The sequence below is a fragment of the Ixodes scapularis genome, unplaced genomic scaffold (genome assembly GCF_016920785.2).
Source record: "Ixodes scapularis isolate PalLabHiFi unplaced genomic scaffold, ASM1692078v2 PGA_scaffold0__279_contigs__length_252992795, whole genome shotgun sequence".
In the NCBI taxonomy this organism is placed as follows: Eukaryota; Metazoa; Arthropoda; class Arachnida; order Ixodida; family Ixodidae; genus Ixodes; species Ixodes scapularis.
In genome coordinates this window covers 66,358,305-66,375,577 of record NW_024609835.1, presented here as the reverse complement: position 1 = coordinate 66,375,577, position 17,273 = coordinate 66,358,305, and the positions used below count along the sequence as shown (strand labels likewise).

The window sequence follows — 17,273 nt, the reverse complement described above, 5'->3', positions numbered from 1 at the left end:
GCGTAGGTCGGTCGGCAGGCTGTTCCAGAACCGCAGTGTAATTTTTATTTCCCTTCGCTCGCCTGCATTTTACGCTTTATGGATTTACATGGACTTGTATGGGAGGCGAACCGGGGTTTGAAAAAAGTTGTGTTATATCCGTTCCTGCACTATAGGTGGAAACGTTATAGGTGGTCTATTACTGCAGTGGATCTCGTGGCTTAGTTCATACTGAATGACGGATAGCGTCTGAGCATATCTTGTCGTAGGCCTGGGCCACCTGGACTATGGAGGCCACACCCTTCATACAGCTCTCAGTTGGCAGAAGAGACCCTTAGCTTGCACCAAAATATGGTGCCCTCCCTATTAATATGGTCAATTTGGCCAGACCTGTTGCTTGTGCCACTGGCAAGATGCTTGTTCTGAGACTGTCCGTGGTTTACTTGTGCTCTTCCCCAGGCTCTGCTTTGAGTTTCTGGACCAACTGTTGCACACATGGCCCACCCATACCTTGGAGAGGCACATTGCCATCCTGCAGGAAGCCATCAAGAAGGGGATCAGCGACGCTGACCCAGAGGCACGGGCCTATGCACGCAAGTGAGTCTCCTTTTGTTGACTGCTTCATAAGTCGTAGTGATAGGTTTTTCCTACACATTAGTGATTCATGCTGTTCTTGACTGTTCCCAGTCTGAACTAAATTGTAGCGCGGGTCTTGTATCGGTGTTTTGGATGGGTCGACAGCCTAGCTCCGAAGACTGATCTTTGATTGTTTGTAGAAGTCTAAAATGAATTCAGCGATTACAGTAGTTGCATTCTAAGTTTAATATGGGGTGGCTCATCCCCAAAACATTTCCAGTTATTGGTTCTGTCGTAGATTTGTGTGTAAACTAAAAACTTTATTACTTTTTTTGTTACGTTGTTTCAGGATTTGCGATAAATGCATAAAAAATATAAAATTATGACAAAATTTGAATTTAAGTCGAGTGTCAGGAAAAACAAACTCTCTGAGGTGAGGTCACTATACCACCGGGCACAATGCCAAAGTTCACAGTATTGAATGAGCAATGGGGATTTAGTCGCTTATTGAATCTGCGTGTAATGCAAAGGGTGCTAGAAGCAGTAGCCGAATGATAATTCAAGCCTTCACAAAGGTCTTTCTATGTTGCCATCCCTACATTTTAAAGCTTAAACATTTTTCCGAAGAGCTTCGAAGTATTGGGATACTATGTGCGGAGCATCGACCAATCTTAATTCTGCCGGACACCCGCAAACCGGTAATTGGATTCAACTTCACGATGCTTAGGGACCGTACATTAAAAAATCTCCAACCGTGGCCCCATGCAGAGTGTGAGTGTTTCCCTCCCTCCCCGTTGTTAGGGCGTTCTGGGGCTTTGCGAACCACTTCAAGGAGCAGGCGGACGTGCTGCTCAACTCCCTGGACAGCAGCAAGCAACGCATGCTGCATGGGGAGCTGTGCATGAGCAACTCCTCCAGCAGCAACTCCATCAACTCCACTCCGGGGAGGCCCCTCAAGCACTCGGTGTCCAGCCACGGCTCCATGGAGAACCTCAGGTCGGTCGGCCGCCCGCCGCTGCTGCCGCCGCCACCCTAGTCTGTATTGCAGTAGTTCTCAAACTAGATCTCAAACAACTGTAAAAGGAGCGCCGATGGAACACAGTTGTGCAGAAGCTTACAGATCTTGTAAATGGTAATGCGCATGGTCCTAAGGAGCTCTTAGTTCATAGTCCTACGTCAGTGACAGAGCCGTAAATGTAGAGAGTTTGGCCATTTGTTGGGAAGTATAGGAGACAAATGAAGCGGCGCCATTGGCCGAAAGCGGGCTGGGCGTGTTCCAGGGCGTCTTCAGAAATTCGAATGTGACCAACCAGAAGCCGGAAATAATACCCTGGCGGTGGTCGCGAGAAACAAACCTGATAACTGCAATAGAGTAACTCTCGATGACTGAAAATATGGTACACGGGATGTTTCAATCACACTCATCTAAAATGATGGTGGAAGAGTGCGACTAGCGGAAAGATCGACATAATCCTTACGCCAAACACCGAGCGCCGGGAATCTGCCGTCAGAGCGGTCACACTCTGTCCGCGCAAAACAGAGTAGAGCGGCGCATTCGTTTCTTACATCTTTCTGCATGATCATGATGAAACAACACGTGCACCCTATTTTCAACCACAGAGTTACTACACTTCACTCTTGCGCACTTATTAAAACCATATACGAACATAGACCTTCGATGATCGATCGGCTCAGAACTGTTTCTTGCTACCACCGCTAGAGGATTCTTTTCGGCTTCTGGTTGGTCAAGAGAGCATGCCAAGCCCTCTCTAATTACCTCTTTTCGAGTTTGCCGCACGCCCTGGCTCTGCCCCCTCTGCCCGCGCCTCCCATTGACCAAACTCTCTACATATACGGCTCTGGTCAGTGAGTGCCGCTGAAATGTAATGTTTAAACTGTAGAAATGGTTTGCTTAGGGGAGGGACGCTGGAAGAAATTTGGGAGCTCGGGGAACCCGTGAGGAGGGTACTCTGGGGAACCTTTGGGTTCCCGGGAATCCAGTTTGAAAACCTGTGCTGTACCTTTTACACACACTACAGCGCACTATAGCAAATAACACTCACTCCTTACACACGAAAAATAAAGCAAGTTTGTGTGTAAGGAGTGAGTGTTATTTGCTATAGTGCACTGTAGTGTGTGTAAAAATGAGCAACCAACTCGCCCAAGCTGCTACGTTAACTGCGCTGTACAGCATCGTTGATTGCTGCTGCACAAGGCGGTCACCCTGGTGTTTTAGAACGTGTCCTTTAATAGGGGTTTTTCCGTCCATAGGATATGGCTTAGGTGACATTTTGGAGTTCACGTGACGTCATTGTTCTTTTGAAAGGCTCACCGTGACATTATCACTTAAACGACGCAATGATGTGGTGGTGTTTTTGCACAACATCTTTGCCGTGATAATCGTCGTGCGACACCGTGACATTATGGTGTCGCATGACGTGAAGTCATGTGACGTCATGTCGGACAGGCAGTCTTTTTACTGTCTGTCGGTCTCGTTAAAGATGGGATATTTACTTTATGATTGAGCTGCAGTGGAAAATGCTGACTCGGAACTGCTGTCCTCGATTTGTGCCAGAGGTTTTTTGTTTTTTTTTCTGTTTAAGAAAGTTTTAAAGGGCAACTCCGCTTCAGTACTATTGATATTCAGGAAACTATGCAGCCGTCTTCAGTATCGTCTAGGAAGACCACATGTCAAATATTACGATCTAATTCGTTCTATGTATTTAACAAACTGGCCAGCAAACTTTCAAATGAGCCAAGCCGCCGAAATCTGCTAACTATAGCATGCGACATGAGGTGCAATCAACGGTGCAGTCAATACGACTGAGTTGAAGCAGCCAACATTGAGCCACTATGTCAGTCATGTCTGTCATTCTCACGTTTTGTTTGTTTTTACTTCTCAGAGCAAAAGTTTAACGATGACGTCATGAGTTTTTCCTCCCGGTGTTGGCTCAACGGTGTCCACGTGTTCACCATAATACGGAAGCGCTAGGTTGTGCTGCCCTGTGTGCCTCTCAGAGCTGGGAGCTAAGAGCAGTCTGTTTCGTCTCGCCGTTGTTGTAGTTTGAAATTGACGTTTTGTTTACATTACGAGCGTGAGCCGCATATCTGATTACTAGCTGCAATGCCTGGCAAAAGATCCATAGGCTCACGATGTTGTGTTGCTGCCTACTTGAACTACCAGTTGACCAGCCCAGGAGTTGTCTTCCACAAGTTTCCACACGACAGTGCGTATCTGAATGTAGGGACGGACATCCTGTGCCGGTGGAACTCCGGGAAGCCATTGTCGCCAAATTGCAGAAACAAATCTGTTCCGATTGCTTGTGCTCATGACACTAATTTGCTGTTACCAGCTAAATAGCAAAACGTGCATGGAAAAATCAGTTCCGCTGTGAAACCAAATGAATGTGCACTGGAGCATACTTATCACGACATTTATAATTTTTACTGACTATTTTGCTATTGACAATAAACTTGTAGTCTGCTGTACAGCTTTGTGAAGGTACACAATTCATGCTACTAAAGCAGGAGACACGTGCACGATCAAATGAGCACCGCGTCGGTCGCACTATGCTCCGGGTATTTCCAAATGTACGAGCATATATGTCTCGCGCCTGTAGAAACCAGGCACGATACTCTGCTATTTTCGGTAAAATAAATGTGAACTTGGAGCTTTTTGTGCCACACCTACAAACGGTATCTGGCACGCGCGAGCGGAGGCCTGATGAATAGTTTGGACCATCTGGGGATCTTGTGACGTGTAACTGAAATTTAGGTTATACGGTGCATTCGTAACAATAAGCCCGCGTGAAATTGCGAGCACCTCCGTCGAGATTCCAACCCGAAGGGCAAGCTGGGGCCGCAGGGGTGCAGACGTCGTTAGATGTTGTAGCAAACTACATTGGCGAAAATTGTGGAGCAGATGACACTTGCTCTCTGTTCTACGTTCGCCCGCCATCACACAGAGGATCATGTGACCTTTTGGACCACGTGGTTTGGCGTGACGTGGACATGACTGACGAAACGAGATCAATGTTTCCTGTCGCAGCCAAAATTTTGGTTTCGGTATCTGCTGATGTTTAAACTAAGATTACAGAAATAATATTCCACATTTCGCAAATCTGAAGACGAACGGCTGTTTAGTAGTGCTTTAGAAAATGGAATCGCATGTAAGCCTAAAATTTTTGGAATTGAACAGATTTGCCTTTAGAGATAACACTGGGTTAGTGCAAGTTGCAGTAAGCTATTCTTATGCTCGAGGTACTAAATTGGAAAGGTAAGCTAGGTTATTAATAACCGAAGCTAATGCTGGGCTGATGTGAGGGTATGTGCTTTTAATTGTTTCCCTTTTCTCACTTAGATGCTAGGGATTCTTATTCTTTTTGCCCTGCCTCTTCCACAGGCCCGGCAGTGGCGTCTCCACTTTGGGACGTCGGTCTGGAGTGCCCGTCTACAACAATGCCAGGAGCGCCTCGGGTATCTTTCTTTTCGTTTTTCACGCTTGCTTTCTTCTTCTTTATTCTTAAAAGGGCTTTTTTGGGCACTTTCATTTTCTTTGTTTCTAGAACTCATATGTTTTGCCAGTCTGATTTGTTTCTTTTTGGATTGTCTCTACATTTTCATTTTTTTTTTTTTTTTTTTCTTTAAGCACACATAAAAGAGAATGTTATGACCTACGTTGCTTCCTTCACTCTTAAGCTTGCCGCATTTTGTTTTAACACAGAGGAGCATGTGACACAAAAGTCTCATTTGAATTCTTCCTTTTGTTTGGTTGACTTTTTGTTGCTTTGCTTTTAGTTCGTTCCAATAGCGCCATTGACTTGGGGGCGGCTCGGAGGGCTCGACTGCGTGCCGGTTTCTCGGTGCAGAACAGAGGTGCCGGAGCGTCCTTGCGTAAGTGCGGGCCGGTGCGGCACGACCTCACTCCTCAAGGCACTCACTTGCACAAGAGTGGCTGGGACAAATCTAGCACTGCACCCGTGCAGAAGCACCGTCTGGGGCAACCTGCTGGCTCGCAAACTTCAGTACTTTTGATTCGCATTGTGGAATCCTGTTGGCGTGGTTGATAAACTGCAGATGGTTGTTTACATTTCATCCTAGGGCTATGAAAGGTGCTGTTTGGGTGCTTTACACAATCTAACGGCACACAATCACGGGGCAGCAGTATAGGTTGCACATTAATAGAACTAAACATGCTTGTGCGGATTTTTCAACTACTACTAGTTACTGAAAGCCTTTCCATTTGTTATGACCTCATTCATTATTTTTTCTTTGCTTCCTCTATATAGCTAAGTTTTAAATATTTAGGTGACGATTTAGCGCAAGTTAAATCACAGCCGCATATTTAGTGTGTCCCCAAATAGCATTGACTCGTGGCCTCAACACTAGTCATTCAAAAGCTTCGAGAAGCAGCAGTGTTTCTGTATTTGCTTTCACTGAGTTTTTCTTTGTACGTTTGCAGCCCGCCCTGGAACGAAGCGGGCGGACAGCGTATCTAGCAACATGGCTTCGCCAGAACGGATCAGTCGAAGTCGGACCAAGGGTGTTTCCCAGTCGCAACGTGAGTGTTCCCACGCTTCCATTTTTAGTGGCCCTGCTCCCAACAATGTTCACAGGGATTTTTTTTTTTTTTTGTCATAAAAGCTGGGATGAGCCAAGTTTTTAACACCGACTTTACAATCTTGAAGGGTGGGAAAAAAGAGGAGTGTTGAAATGTCAATACTAAGAATTGGCATACCGTGTCCTTATCTCAATGTGTCGTCCCCGCAAAAGAAAAAATTACAGTGCTCTTTTTTTATTTTTTCTTTATTGCAAAAATAAACTACCCCTATGCATTGCCAAATGCTCATTCTCTGCACAAATGTGGCACCAGCGGTCTGAACCGGATGCCCGAGTTTCAGAACTATCTGTTATCTTACTCAAAAGTTATAGGCGATCTCCTGAAAATTTCAAAGGGAAAATTGGAATTGTTTTTCCTAAATGGCACTATTCGGCCCCATGTACCATTCGAGAGGTCAGTCGGGTCCCTTTTTCGCAATCAAAATTTCAAAACGTCTCATAAATTTATATTGAAATAACGGTTAGTTCTAAAATTTTGGCATCTGGTTTAGACCACCACCACTACATTTGGACAGAGATTGATCGTTCGGCAATGCGTAGCTTATTTTTACGGTGGAAGACACCCTGTAAATTGTTTGGGGGGACACCCTGTATTTTTCATACTCCCAAAGCTTATAAGGTCTGACTTACACTTCTGTTATGGCTGTTGCTATATTTCTCACTTTCAGTCTGGCAACCTAAAATGTACCCCTCGTGCAAAAAACAAAACAAAATAACTCAGCCTTCACATTTGGGTGAAGAAGTTAATAGCAGCATAGCTATAGCTTCTGGTCTCGGCAGTGGCTTTCCAGGCGAGATTTGAAGTGCTCCATGCAGTGGAACTTTAGACGATAGCAGCGTTTCGGTGGTTGCGGAACCATTCGCGCTCCTCTTCTTCCTCCAAAGAAATGTTGCCGCCATCTGTGAGCGACGGCAGCAACCAGTTGTCTGGTTGCCGAGGCTGGAACGGTTGCCGCGATCTATTAGCGACAGCAACAAGCAGACAACCGGCAAACAGAACACTCTGGAAAGCTACCGCCATCTACGAGCGACGGCGGCAACCAGTGTGTTGTGTTGAACACGGGTGTCGAAATATGTTTGGTGCTGGACACGATCCTGGGGAAACTAGCCCTTAACAGCTCCGCTGTAAAATATTGCTGCTTTTGATTTGCTCCCAATGCATTCACATGCATTGCAGTAAAGCTGCTGGTCGAGTGGTTCACTCTATTCCAAAGGTTTCCACACTATTTGACAATGTTTCTTGAGGTTTAACTTTGGTGCGAGTTAGGGGCGCAATGATTACAAGAATGCACATTTCAAAACAGCCTTAGCAGGAATCAGACACTGAAGCTTTATTGCATTTTATTTGAAGAGAGTAGTGACAGCACGTCTCATCCCAGTAGTAGTAGTACTTTTTGCCCAACTTTCCATCATGAGGGAAAGATAATAAAACCCTGCTATTGTTCCTTTGCGCCAACCGTGTCACACGCTGTACATTGTCAGTGCACCTTGGGCTTTCCGAAGGAGACTGAGCCTAGTGTTCTGCCGCCATGCCCACTCCCCCTGGAGGAGAGTGACGTTGCGTTCCTTCTGCGCCGGTGCAGCAAGCAGCAGGTCCGGGTCGCCGTCGTCTCGGCTCAGCTACGCCACGTACCAGAGCCACGTGGACGGGGGAGGCCGGGTGCGCCGCAAGTCTGGCATCCCGACCCCTGTGGGCACCAGCCGGGAATCCAGCCCCACCAGGCTCATGACGCCCGGCGCATCCCCCGCCACGGGCATGGGAAGTGAGTGGTGCCTTCCTTGGCCTTGCATCCGTGTTCCGAGCCTTTCGTCCAGGCTTGCGTTCGCCGTGGTTTGCACTTTCAGTTTCAGTATTCCAATCTCTCGAGTGTTCTGTCCCAATGTTCCCTTTGGTACTTGAACTGTGTATTCCATTATAGTAACGGTAGAATGGGAGAATGTTTCCATGTTTGGGAGATATGCCCTTTCATAAAGAATTGTAAAAAGAAAGTTGGGCAGAAACCTTCGGCCACAGTATTCATGAAAACTAATATACCTAGATTGGAAAAAAATGAACTTCTAACTGAGCTCAGTGCTTAGCGTGCAAAATTAGAGTGGGTGTAAAAATTTCATGTAGATCTAATGAAAAATGGTACAGGTTTCAAGGCTAATATCTTTTCTCAAAGGGCCCCTGAAAAGGAAATGTTTTTTTTTTTTTAAACTAGTTAGAACATGCGTGTCTGAGCAAGGGGGAGTTCTTCCTTTCCCTCTTCTTGAACTGTTTGGTATGCTGTGTGATATATGTGTTCAGAAGAAAGGCTAACAAGGAAAAAAGTAAAACAATTGTTTCACGGCCCCCTAACGAATAGTGGGAGTTTCTGGTTCTTTGGTATTTTTCAATAAACATTGATAAATGTACTTTGAATGTTATTTTTTGTGTAATAGATCCTTCAGACAGCGCGGTGGGAACAGAACTACAGTTTATTTCCGTATGAGCGTTTATATACACTGGGCATTTTATGATAAGCGGGGGAGGGGAGGGGAGGGGAGGGGGAGGGGAAGGGGGAGGGGAGGAAGGGAGGGAGGGAGGGAGGGAGGGAGGGAGGGAGGGAGGGAGGGAGGGAGGGAGGGAGGGGGGGAGAGTTTGATATAGACAATATGTTGTTCATTATTAAAAAGTACTTTTTACATGCATTTTTATTTAAATTTTGCATGAGTTCGATATCGACAATAATTCGCTGTACATGGGTCCGTTTTAAACGGGTTTCACTGTATGTAGTTATTAGAGTAGATGAGATGCTGGCTCGGTAACAGTGCCTTTTTGAGAATACCTGAGTGAAAACAGTTGTGTCATCAAAGAAACATGTTTTAAATTGAGGCAGCTTCGTGTGTTTTCCAGCTACTTCTGCTCTATGACATAGTAATCATGACAAGGGTCACTACATTGTCGGCTGTACGTTGAATCTGTTGTGTTGCTTCTTCATATGGAGGAAAGGAGAGAGACTTGCGCAGGCAGCAGTTGAGTGACGTTATGTTCCCCGTGTGCAGTGTACGAGCGCAGGCTGAGCACAGGTTCCAGGCGCCCTTTCACTGGAGCTGGAGAGCGCTACCACCCCACCACCATCACCTGTGAGTGTGACTGCGACAGTACTCACTACTCATAGTAAATTACACTCACCGAACCATTCATTTAAAAAATAACACAATCAACGGTTCCACGGCAAGCGTAGTTGGTCCCTTCAGAGATTTAACAAGATGGAACAAGCGCTTACTCTGTATAGACATATATCTGATCGTTGAGCAACTGGTTCGATAATAGCCTGGGTCCATGAAAGCCAAATCTCAAGGTCTCCAGATGTGGGAATAAGGGAAGGAAAGAGTCTGTCAACCATAGTTTTCTGCTCAGTAAATGGTAAGATAGTGTGGGTTCTCCTTTGGGGGGTACGTCACAGAAACACTGTAGGTTCCTTGGAAGACGTGTTCATTGACTTTGATGCCAACACATTTGCCCAAAGGCCAACAAAGCTTGAGATAATGCCGCTGCCTTTATTGGCAGGATCACGGAAGGGGGAAGGTCTCAAGAAAGCAGGGCTCTGTCGAACAGGGCCATCCCCCAGCAAGAGTCGCTCTTGGCTGTAGTTTTGAACCTGCTTACGTATATAGACAGCGGAGTGGTCAGCAGTAGATTCGCTCCCCGGAGGGGCGGACGTGTCCAAGAATCCGAAGCGTGTGCCTGTGGCAAATCACCAGAGAAGGGCGAAAAAGAGCCGTTTACGAGGGAATACGGCTTTGTCTCGCATCCGTTATACGCCCGACATGGCGACACCCCATGGCCTGCCTCAGCCAGGCCTAGATAAAGATGCAGGGAACAACATGGTTCCCACAATAGACAATGTCTGGAAAAAAAAAAAAGTGAAAGCCGTTTACAACTTCCTGTAACGCCGAATTGGAGCGCAGCTCTTGAGGAGGAGGAGTGGAGGGTATATTCCTCCTCCTCCCTCGTGATCATGCCTGCTAGTCCTCCTCCCCTCCTGCTCCCCCTCCCTCTCCTTTACCCCTCCCCCCGAGGTCACGTGACCCCCCGGGACCATACTAGACAATGAGGGGAGGAGGAGGAGGGCAGAGGTCTGGGGGGTCACGTGACCTCGAGGGGACGGGATCACATGACCTTGGGCGGGCCGTCACGTGACTTCGGCGGGGGGAGGGGAGTCACCCCCCGGGGAGCACGTGTCCTTGGCGGGGGAGGAGAGGGGAGGAGGAGGAGCGGAGGAGGAGGAGGAGGAGGGGGAGGGGCGACGCCGACGCCGCACAGGCTGGAAACGGGTCATGTGACCCCATCCCCCCGAGGTCACGTGACCCACCCGGACCATACTACACAATGAGGGGAGGAGGAGAAGGAGGGGGAGGAGGAGTGGAGGAGGAGGAGAGGGAGAGGCGCGGTTACGCCGACGGCGACGCCAACGGCGACGCCGACGCCGCTCAGGCTGGAAACGGGCCCCTAAGAGCTGCGCTCTAAAAAAAAAAAGGAGCAGGCCTGTGTGAATCCACAGTAGAGTCGTATTGATAGCTGCAACACCTTATCGGACCATAATGTACTTTTATGTAATCTTACACTTGCCCCTTACGTGGAAAAACGTAATGTGCTTGGGAGAGTCATGCACTCTCTCACACATAAGCCCTCTAACTAGGGTGACCAGACGTCTCGTTTTGGCGGTGACCAGCGCCGGCTCTACACCATCAAGCGCCCTGGGCAAACTCCGGTCGTGGTGGCCCTTCCCTTTTTTTTACGCCCCTATCTACTAGGTATGGCATCACGTTTTAGTAAATATGTGAGTAGTGGCCCAACAAGAGCATTTTGTGAAACGAGAACCGCATTAAAAAGACAAATGGCGATCGAGCATATAGCTTTGTGTCGAGCACCGTGTTCAAATAAATCAAAAAGATAAAAATATCACGAGCCATTCCACTCTGTGAAAGTGCATGACCAGCGAAGCTGTTTAGCACACGACACAGACGTGACACAGAATTTTGAACTAAGGTACAAACACATTTATTGTCTTGATTGGTGGTCATTGTGATGAAAGGTACGCACACACTTTTTTTTGTTGTCTTGATGGGTGTCATCATGGTGAAAGGTACGGTCATTATTCCGCGTGGACGACAATCGCCTGGGTTGCCGCCTGGGTCGCCCACCACTAGGGCCGTCGGGACAGTCCTGTTTTAAAGGTGCAATTCTGCCGTCCCGTCTTTTTCTTTCAATGAGGCCTCCTCTCCCGTTTTTGTGGGAATGTGCGTGCATAGTGGTGAAATTAGAGCTAAGCGAGTGGAAGAAATTTATGAAAAGACAATTCTATTTTAAAAAATAATCATGCTATAAAACTGTTACCTCCCATAGAGTGAATTTAGAGCTCTTCCTGTGGTTTCATATGTTGATACATTCTGTTTGCACAGACGTTTGTTCAGGGCAATTTTTTATATTAGTATATTTTGCATGCTTCTGGTTTCTTTAAAAATAAAGGAGAAAGGTGCTTGTGTACTCAACTAAACGAAGGATTTTGGAAAAATGTGAATTTGTACAGTGGAACTGAATAGTAGCAGAGCTTGTTTTTTCTTTCGGCCTCTCTCCCGCTCTGCCCCTGCCCCCATGGACGTCGCATTTTCTATGCTGCAATTACGGTCACCCTACTTCTAACAGACAAAACGTGAGACACAGATGACCATAGTGGCAGTCACCACAACCACGGCGATCTAGTGGGTGCTGCATGAGTCTCATACGTGCAAGTGTGTTCACCGCATGCAGTTTACTGAGTGTCGTGTTGAGGCAGCTGACGTAGCTCTGCGGTAACGCGCTCTCCTTGCAACCAGCAGACTTGGAATTGAATCCTGAAAACACATGGCAGGCTTCTGTTCTTTAAGCATTTTGCGATATCTGTGACAAACATCTTGCATCGCCCTGCATCATTTAAAGCGGGGGAAGAGCCCATCACAGCTATCGCTGTAAAAAGACAGTCTTTGCTGAAACACTGAGTGTAACATTGGCATGATCAGAATCTCAGTGCATATCTCATTTCTTAGTCCCAAGATTATTGGTACCTCTTTCCCTGTCCTTGTCCAGGTACCAACATTATCATTACTTGGTCCCTTTACGTTAATCACAATGATTGGATTTAAGTGGGCAGTGTAAAAATGTACTTCTGGTCTTTGTTCATATAAAAGTCTGCTCATTTTCAATAAATGTGACAGTTTTATTTCGGGCATTTGACTCGGACAGATTTATTGTATGGCATTTTCATCAAATCATTCCATTATATGCATCTATATTACGCTAAATTGGGGTGCCAACATAGAGCAATTAAGTATTTACTGTAGAATACCGTGCATCCGCCCGTACCACATTAAGCGCCCATACCCAAATTTGTAAACTCTGAAAAAATATGCACAGTTCATTGATATGTAGAACTGATGACCAGACAAGCGCCCATCCCCCATTTTTTTCATGATTATCTCAAAATTTTGAGTGGGCGCTTGCCTGGTATTTTACGGTACATCTGTTTAAAGTATGTGCATCTCATTTGAGCTACACTATAATGTAGCTTCCATTTATGATGCTCTGACACGCAGTAATATTTTTTCTCCTTCGTTGTTCCTTTGCAGCTCCCACTCCCCTGATGGCCCAGAAGATACTGCAGCAAAGCAAGGAGGCTGAGGTCGCAGTTGCAAATGCCTTAGTTTCCTTGGTAAGAGGACAGGTCCCTTCTGTTCCTTTAGTGACTGGCTTTGCCAGGAACAGCAAGAATGCCATTGCATTGTCGTGCCTTCGAATCTAAAGCCAAACTTTGGTTAATGCTAAGGTTGTGAGACAAGTGGGATGTCTGAGTTTTAATGGCGACCGTACCGTTTTTTTTTTACTCGTGCAGGACTTCCCCCAAAGGAAGCATCGCTACAATGCTTTCGACGACCAGTCGGATGAAAGCGAGACCTCCAGCGTTTGCTCGGACCGCTCCTACGGCTCCTACAGCCGCGGAAACTACGAGGTACCGGTTGTTTCACCCTTCGTCTCAAAAACAAGCTAGCGTCCGTAGAGTGCGACTGCTTCCTCGGCCCGAGAGAATGTGAATGGCAGAGGGGGGCCATGCGTGAAGCACCCCTGGGTGCGTACGCAGGACGTGCCGAGCATCCTGAAGCACCTGGCGAGCATCCACTGGTCGGACCGCAAGGAGGGACTACTGGGCCTGCTGTCAGTGCTGCGGTCGGGACGCACCTTGTCCGCCCCCGAGCTCAAGAAGGTCACCGACATGTTCGCCAAGATGTTCATGGACCCCCACACCAAGGTGCCCCTCCTCCTCGTCTAAGCCGGGTCCAAACAGGCGGTGTGACGACTCTTGTATTTTGCGCGGGTGCCGCCTAGAATGAGTCTTCGGCGTTTATGACAGACTAAACATGCATTGGTTTTTCCTCCCATGCAACGGAAGTTGCGGAAAAAACGAGAAAGAAAAGCAAGCGGCATTTGCCCCCTCGACTGGCAGCCAGAACGAGCGGCCAAGTTTTCTGGAGCTGAATATGTGCCGCTCGTGTTTATTGTGGCTATGCGGCGGGATTGGCAGAGTACAGGACACACGCCGAACTCCAGACATTGTTATGGTTTGGCTATTGTCGTCATTGCAGTGATTAGACCCAGGCCACTACCCAAATGCTTGTCGAGCCATCGATTATCACGAGCCCAAATTGAGCGCAAGCGTAATGATCGGGTCCAATCTACGAGCCGCATTCAAATACAGTCTAATCTCGTTAAATCAAACTTGAAGGGAATCGAAAATTTGTTTGAATGAGCTAGGTTTGAATTACCGGGAGTTTTCTCCCATAGGGATGCATAGGATGGGACCTGCATGTTAGTTTGAATTTTCGCAAGTTCGAATTGAGAGATTTTAAATTAAAGAAAGTAGACTGTATCATTGTTCGGGCGACCATACCAGCATCGCGACCTGCGAGCTATGTCAAGTTTTGTCAAGAAGAGACCAAAGACCGAACCTTCGCTCTTATCCTTGAAATTACGCTGCAACAAAGAAGTTCTTGGGTTCATGGATTCACGTGCGAATATACTTGGGTCTCACCGGTGCCAGCAAGCTTGTGCGAAGTCCCTTTTGAGGGCTGCACATCTGGCATGCTCAGTTCCCACCACGGGCCAACAGTGGGAAAGAGGTTGCATCATTGGCTGAACCACTCTGTCATCCATCTGTCGCACGATTGTGCTTTCTGCAAGTGCTGTTGCTCGGCAAAGGGCAGAGGGTCGATTTGTCCAGTCAGTACGCTTTTGCTTTACCATCCGTTTGGTTGCATCTCTCGCAAATTAATCGTCGGCAGGGGCGTCGACGAAACGGCTGCCAATGGGTTATCCTGAAACCCCCACTTTGACTGCTTCTCTGTCAGGGGTTGTGGTGACGTCAGAACGCAGAGCTTCGATTGACTCCAATTGAAGGATACAGTGGAATCTCGTTAACTAGGACCCGAGGAAGACCCAGACTTTGTTTGATTAATGTTATGTTTGAATTGCCAGAAGTTTTCTTCCTAGGAACACATGGGACGGGACCTGTGTGTTAAGTTGAATTATTCACGAGTCTGAATTAACGAAATTCCAGTGTATTGAATCGACCTCGAGGCAGCTCTTCCCACTACCCTTCAATCAGAGTTGGCGTTCTGACATCATTACAACCCCTGCTAAAGAAGCAGACAGACTTGCACTCTGCATAGGAGAAGCTGGGAGGTGGTGTGCTTTTGAGGTCTTGTAACGCAGAATGTGTTTAGTTTTCTGCGAGAAAATCGTCGCAAGTGAGCGTCGTGAACGACCGACACCCTGGAAGCATTGCGCAATGTTAAGGTCATATCCAAGACTTGGATGGGCCCGTGTAAATTCAGCGTAAGAGAGACACTGGGCTTGAACTCGAGTCGCCGCGGTGGCAGTCGTATACTAGCACACCCTTCCAGGCCAGCTGTGCTACGCAGCTGGTCTCCAAGGGCAAAGAATTCATTTTAATGCAAACGTGCCGGCGCGAGCGGCACCTTTTGAAATGAGATGATAAAATAAAACAGAATGAATGAAGTGAATAAATATAAATGAATAAAACATTTAAGAAATAAAATAATAAAATTATAAATAAAATAATCCAAATACATAAAAATGAAAAATAAAAATGGTAAGAAAAAAATGCAAATAAATGAATATAGTAAAAATAATAATAATACCTATAAAAAAAATAGTAAACAAATAGATAAAAATAAAATTAATAAAAAGTCTAGAACGAGGGGCACATGGAGCGTGGTTTGTGCATGATACGTGCTGTGCTCCCTGGTCCTTGTCCGCATCATGGACCCTGCATAATTTTCCTTCCCTCAGGTCTTCACGCTGTTCCTGGAGACATTGAGCGAGCTGATTCAGGTGCACTGTGGCGACCTGCACGGCTGGCTGTACACGCTGCTGACACGCCTCTTCATCAAGACCGGCACGGACCTCCTCAGCTCGCTGCAGACCAAGATACAGAGGATTCTCGCTTTGATCCGGTATGTCTGGGCCTCTAGGTGCGTCCGAACAGTCTCCAAGCTTAGCTTGCGGCCGACTATTACAGGATTCGTACGGCTCTTGTGGTCGGTCTGCAGGTTTGTGCAGTTGCCTGAAAGCCTCAATTACTCTTCAATTTTGAAATGCAAAAAACATTATATTTAAGAGCCCACGAAGACCAACCATTATAAGACTCGAGAAAAGAGTGGAAATGGCAAAACGGAGGTACATCTCGTTTTTAACGAAACAGGGATGCGATCCACGCAGACCTCACGTATGCATTCCGACATAATCGTTGCCTCGTCATTCGCCAGGCCTCTTCCGTAAATCACAATGATTGGCTCTTCTTGAGCGTTACAGAGGAATACATGTGCAGGCATTGTTCATAAAGAGGTTGACCTATTTTTGAATAGTTAACGGGTGCCTTCAGAGTCCTTCGAACATGATTGAATTAAAGGTCGAATGAATACAAGTTTACTGAATTATTTTTACTGGTGTTCTTTGGTCACCTTGCACAATCCTGTAATGGCACTTGAATTTTGAGTCTGAACTTTTGTTCTGAAAATTCTGATCTGATGTTGGTTGTTCTCCCTCTCTACTGCAGGGACTCCTTCTATCCCTCGGAGCAATTCCGGTCAGTTGCAAGATACATCACTGACCCGACCCAAACGCCAAACATCAAGGCACGTCAACATTATCTGCTTGCTAGGGGTCTCCTTTTGGTTACCCAATGCATCTGATGGTGTTCCTGATGTCTATAAGGGGTTGCTGTTAGTCTGTTTTGACTCTAGTTGTTACCCTTTATGCTCTGTACAATGCACATGTTTACTGTTTAACATCAGTAAGTTACTTGGCTGTGTCTTCCAGCGTCTTTTAATCAGATATTGAGGGTAATGAGGATGTCATTTCACAAGCTCTAATGCCTCCCCATAGCAGATCAGGTCCCCACGACATAGTATTTGACTGGGAGAGTAACGTCAAACGAAGCATTCATTCTTTTATTCTTTCCAGGTTAAAATCACTGTGTTGCGCTACCTGATGTCTCTGCTACAAGCCATGGAGCCCAGTGACATGTTGAGTGATACGCCCGAGACTCAGTCCATGGTTGCCAAGATCTTCTCGTGGACCCGCGACCAGAAGAGTGCAGAGCTCCGCAAAGTGAGGCTTTTTTGGGTGCCACTGGAATCGTGCTTTAAATGAAACAGATTTGTATTTAGAGCAAGTATGGACGCACCATATAGATCCTTGAGCATAGTACGTGTTACGAAATATTGAGCCCGCGAAAATTAAGTTGTTTACAGTATTTGACTGTTATTAGTGCAAAATGTTTTGCCGAACAATGTAAACATTGGAGCAAACTTCGTGTTTCATTGCATGAGGACGCGGGTTAATCACATTATTGCAAAGATTGTCTAACCAGGATTAAGGTTGAACATTTACGTCAGAAAGCTGCATGTCTGAAAAAATTTGGCTCCCGTCTGTTTTTGCCGTGAATGCACCGACGACGATGTCGACAAAGACCTTCAAAACCGATGCGCGAGACAGTCAAACACCATGTCTGCTGAAT

The 17,273-nt window shown here is 46.6% G+C and overlaps 1 protein-coding gene across 1 annotated transcript in view; it reads left to right on the top strand.

Annotated features, from left to right (window-relative positions):
* Positions 1-17,273, top strand: part of LOC115317521 (CLIP-associating protein 1) — a 165,829-nt gene that overhangs the window by 134,484 nt on the left and 14,072 nt on the right. The window contains exons 19-31 of the mRNA XM_040210576.2: positions 439-576; positions 1,357-1,551; positions 4,958-5,031; positions 5,353-5,448; positions 6,017-6,115; positions 7,758-7,937; positions 9,202-9,282; positions 12,808-12,890; positions 13,071-13,187; positions 13,296-13,484; positions 15,545-15,708; positions 16,311-16,389; positions 16,718-16,864. Of these exons, the coding sequence (XP_040066510.1) occupies positions 439-576; positions 1,357-1,551; positions 4,958-5,031; positions 5,353-5,448; positions 6,017-6,115; positions 7,758-7,937; positions 9,202-9,282; positions 12,808-12,890; positions 13,071-13,187; positions 13,296-13,484; positions 15,545-15,708; positions 16,311-16,389; positions 16,718-16,864 (1,642 nt within the window). The remainder of the gene's footprint in view (positions 1-438; positions 577-1,356; positions 1,552-4,957; positions 5,032-5,352; positions 5,449-6,016; positions 6,116-7,757; positions 7,938-9,201; positions 9,283-12,807; positions 12,891-13,070; positions 13,188-13,295; positions 13,485-15,544; positions 15,709-16,310; positions 16,390-16,717; positions 16,865-17,273) is intronic.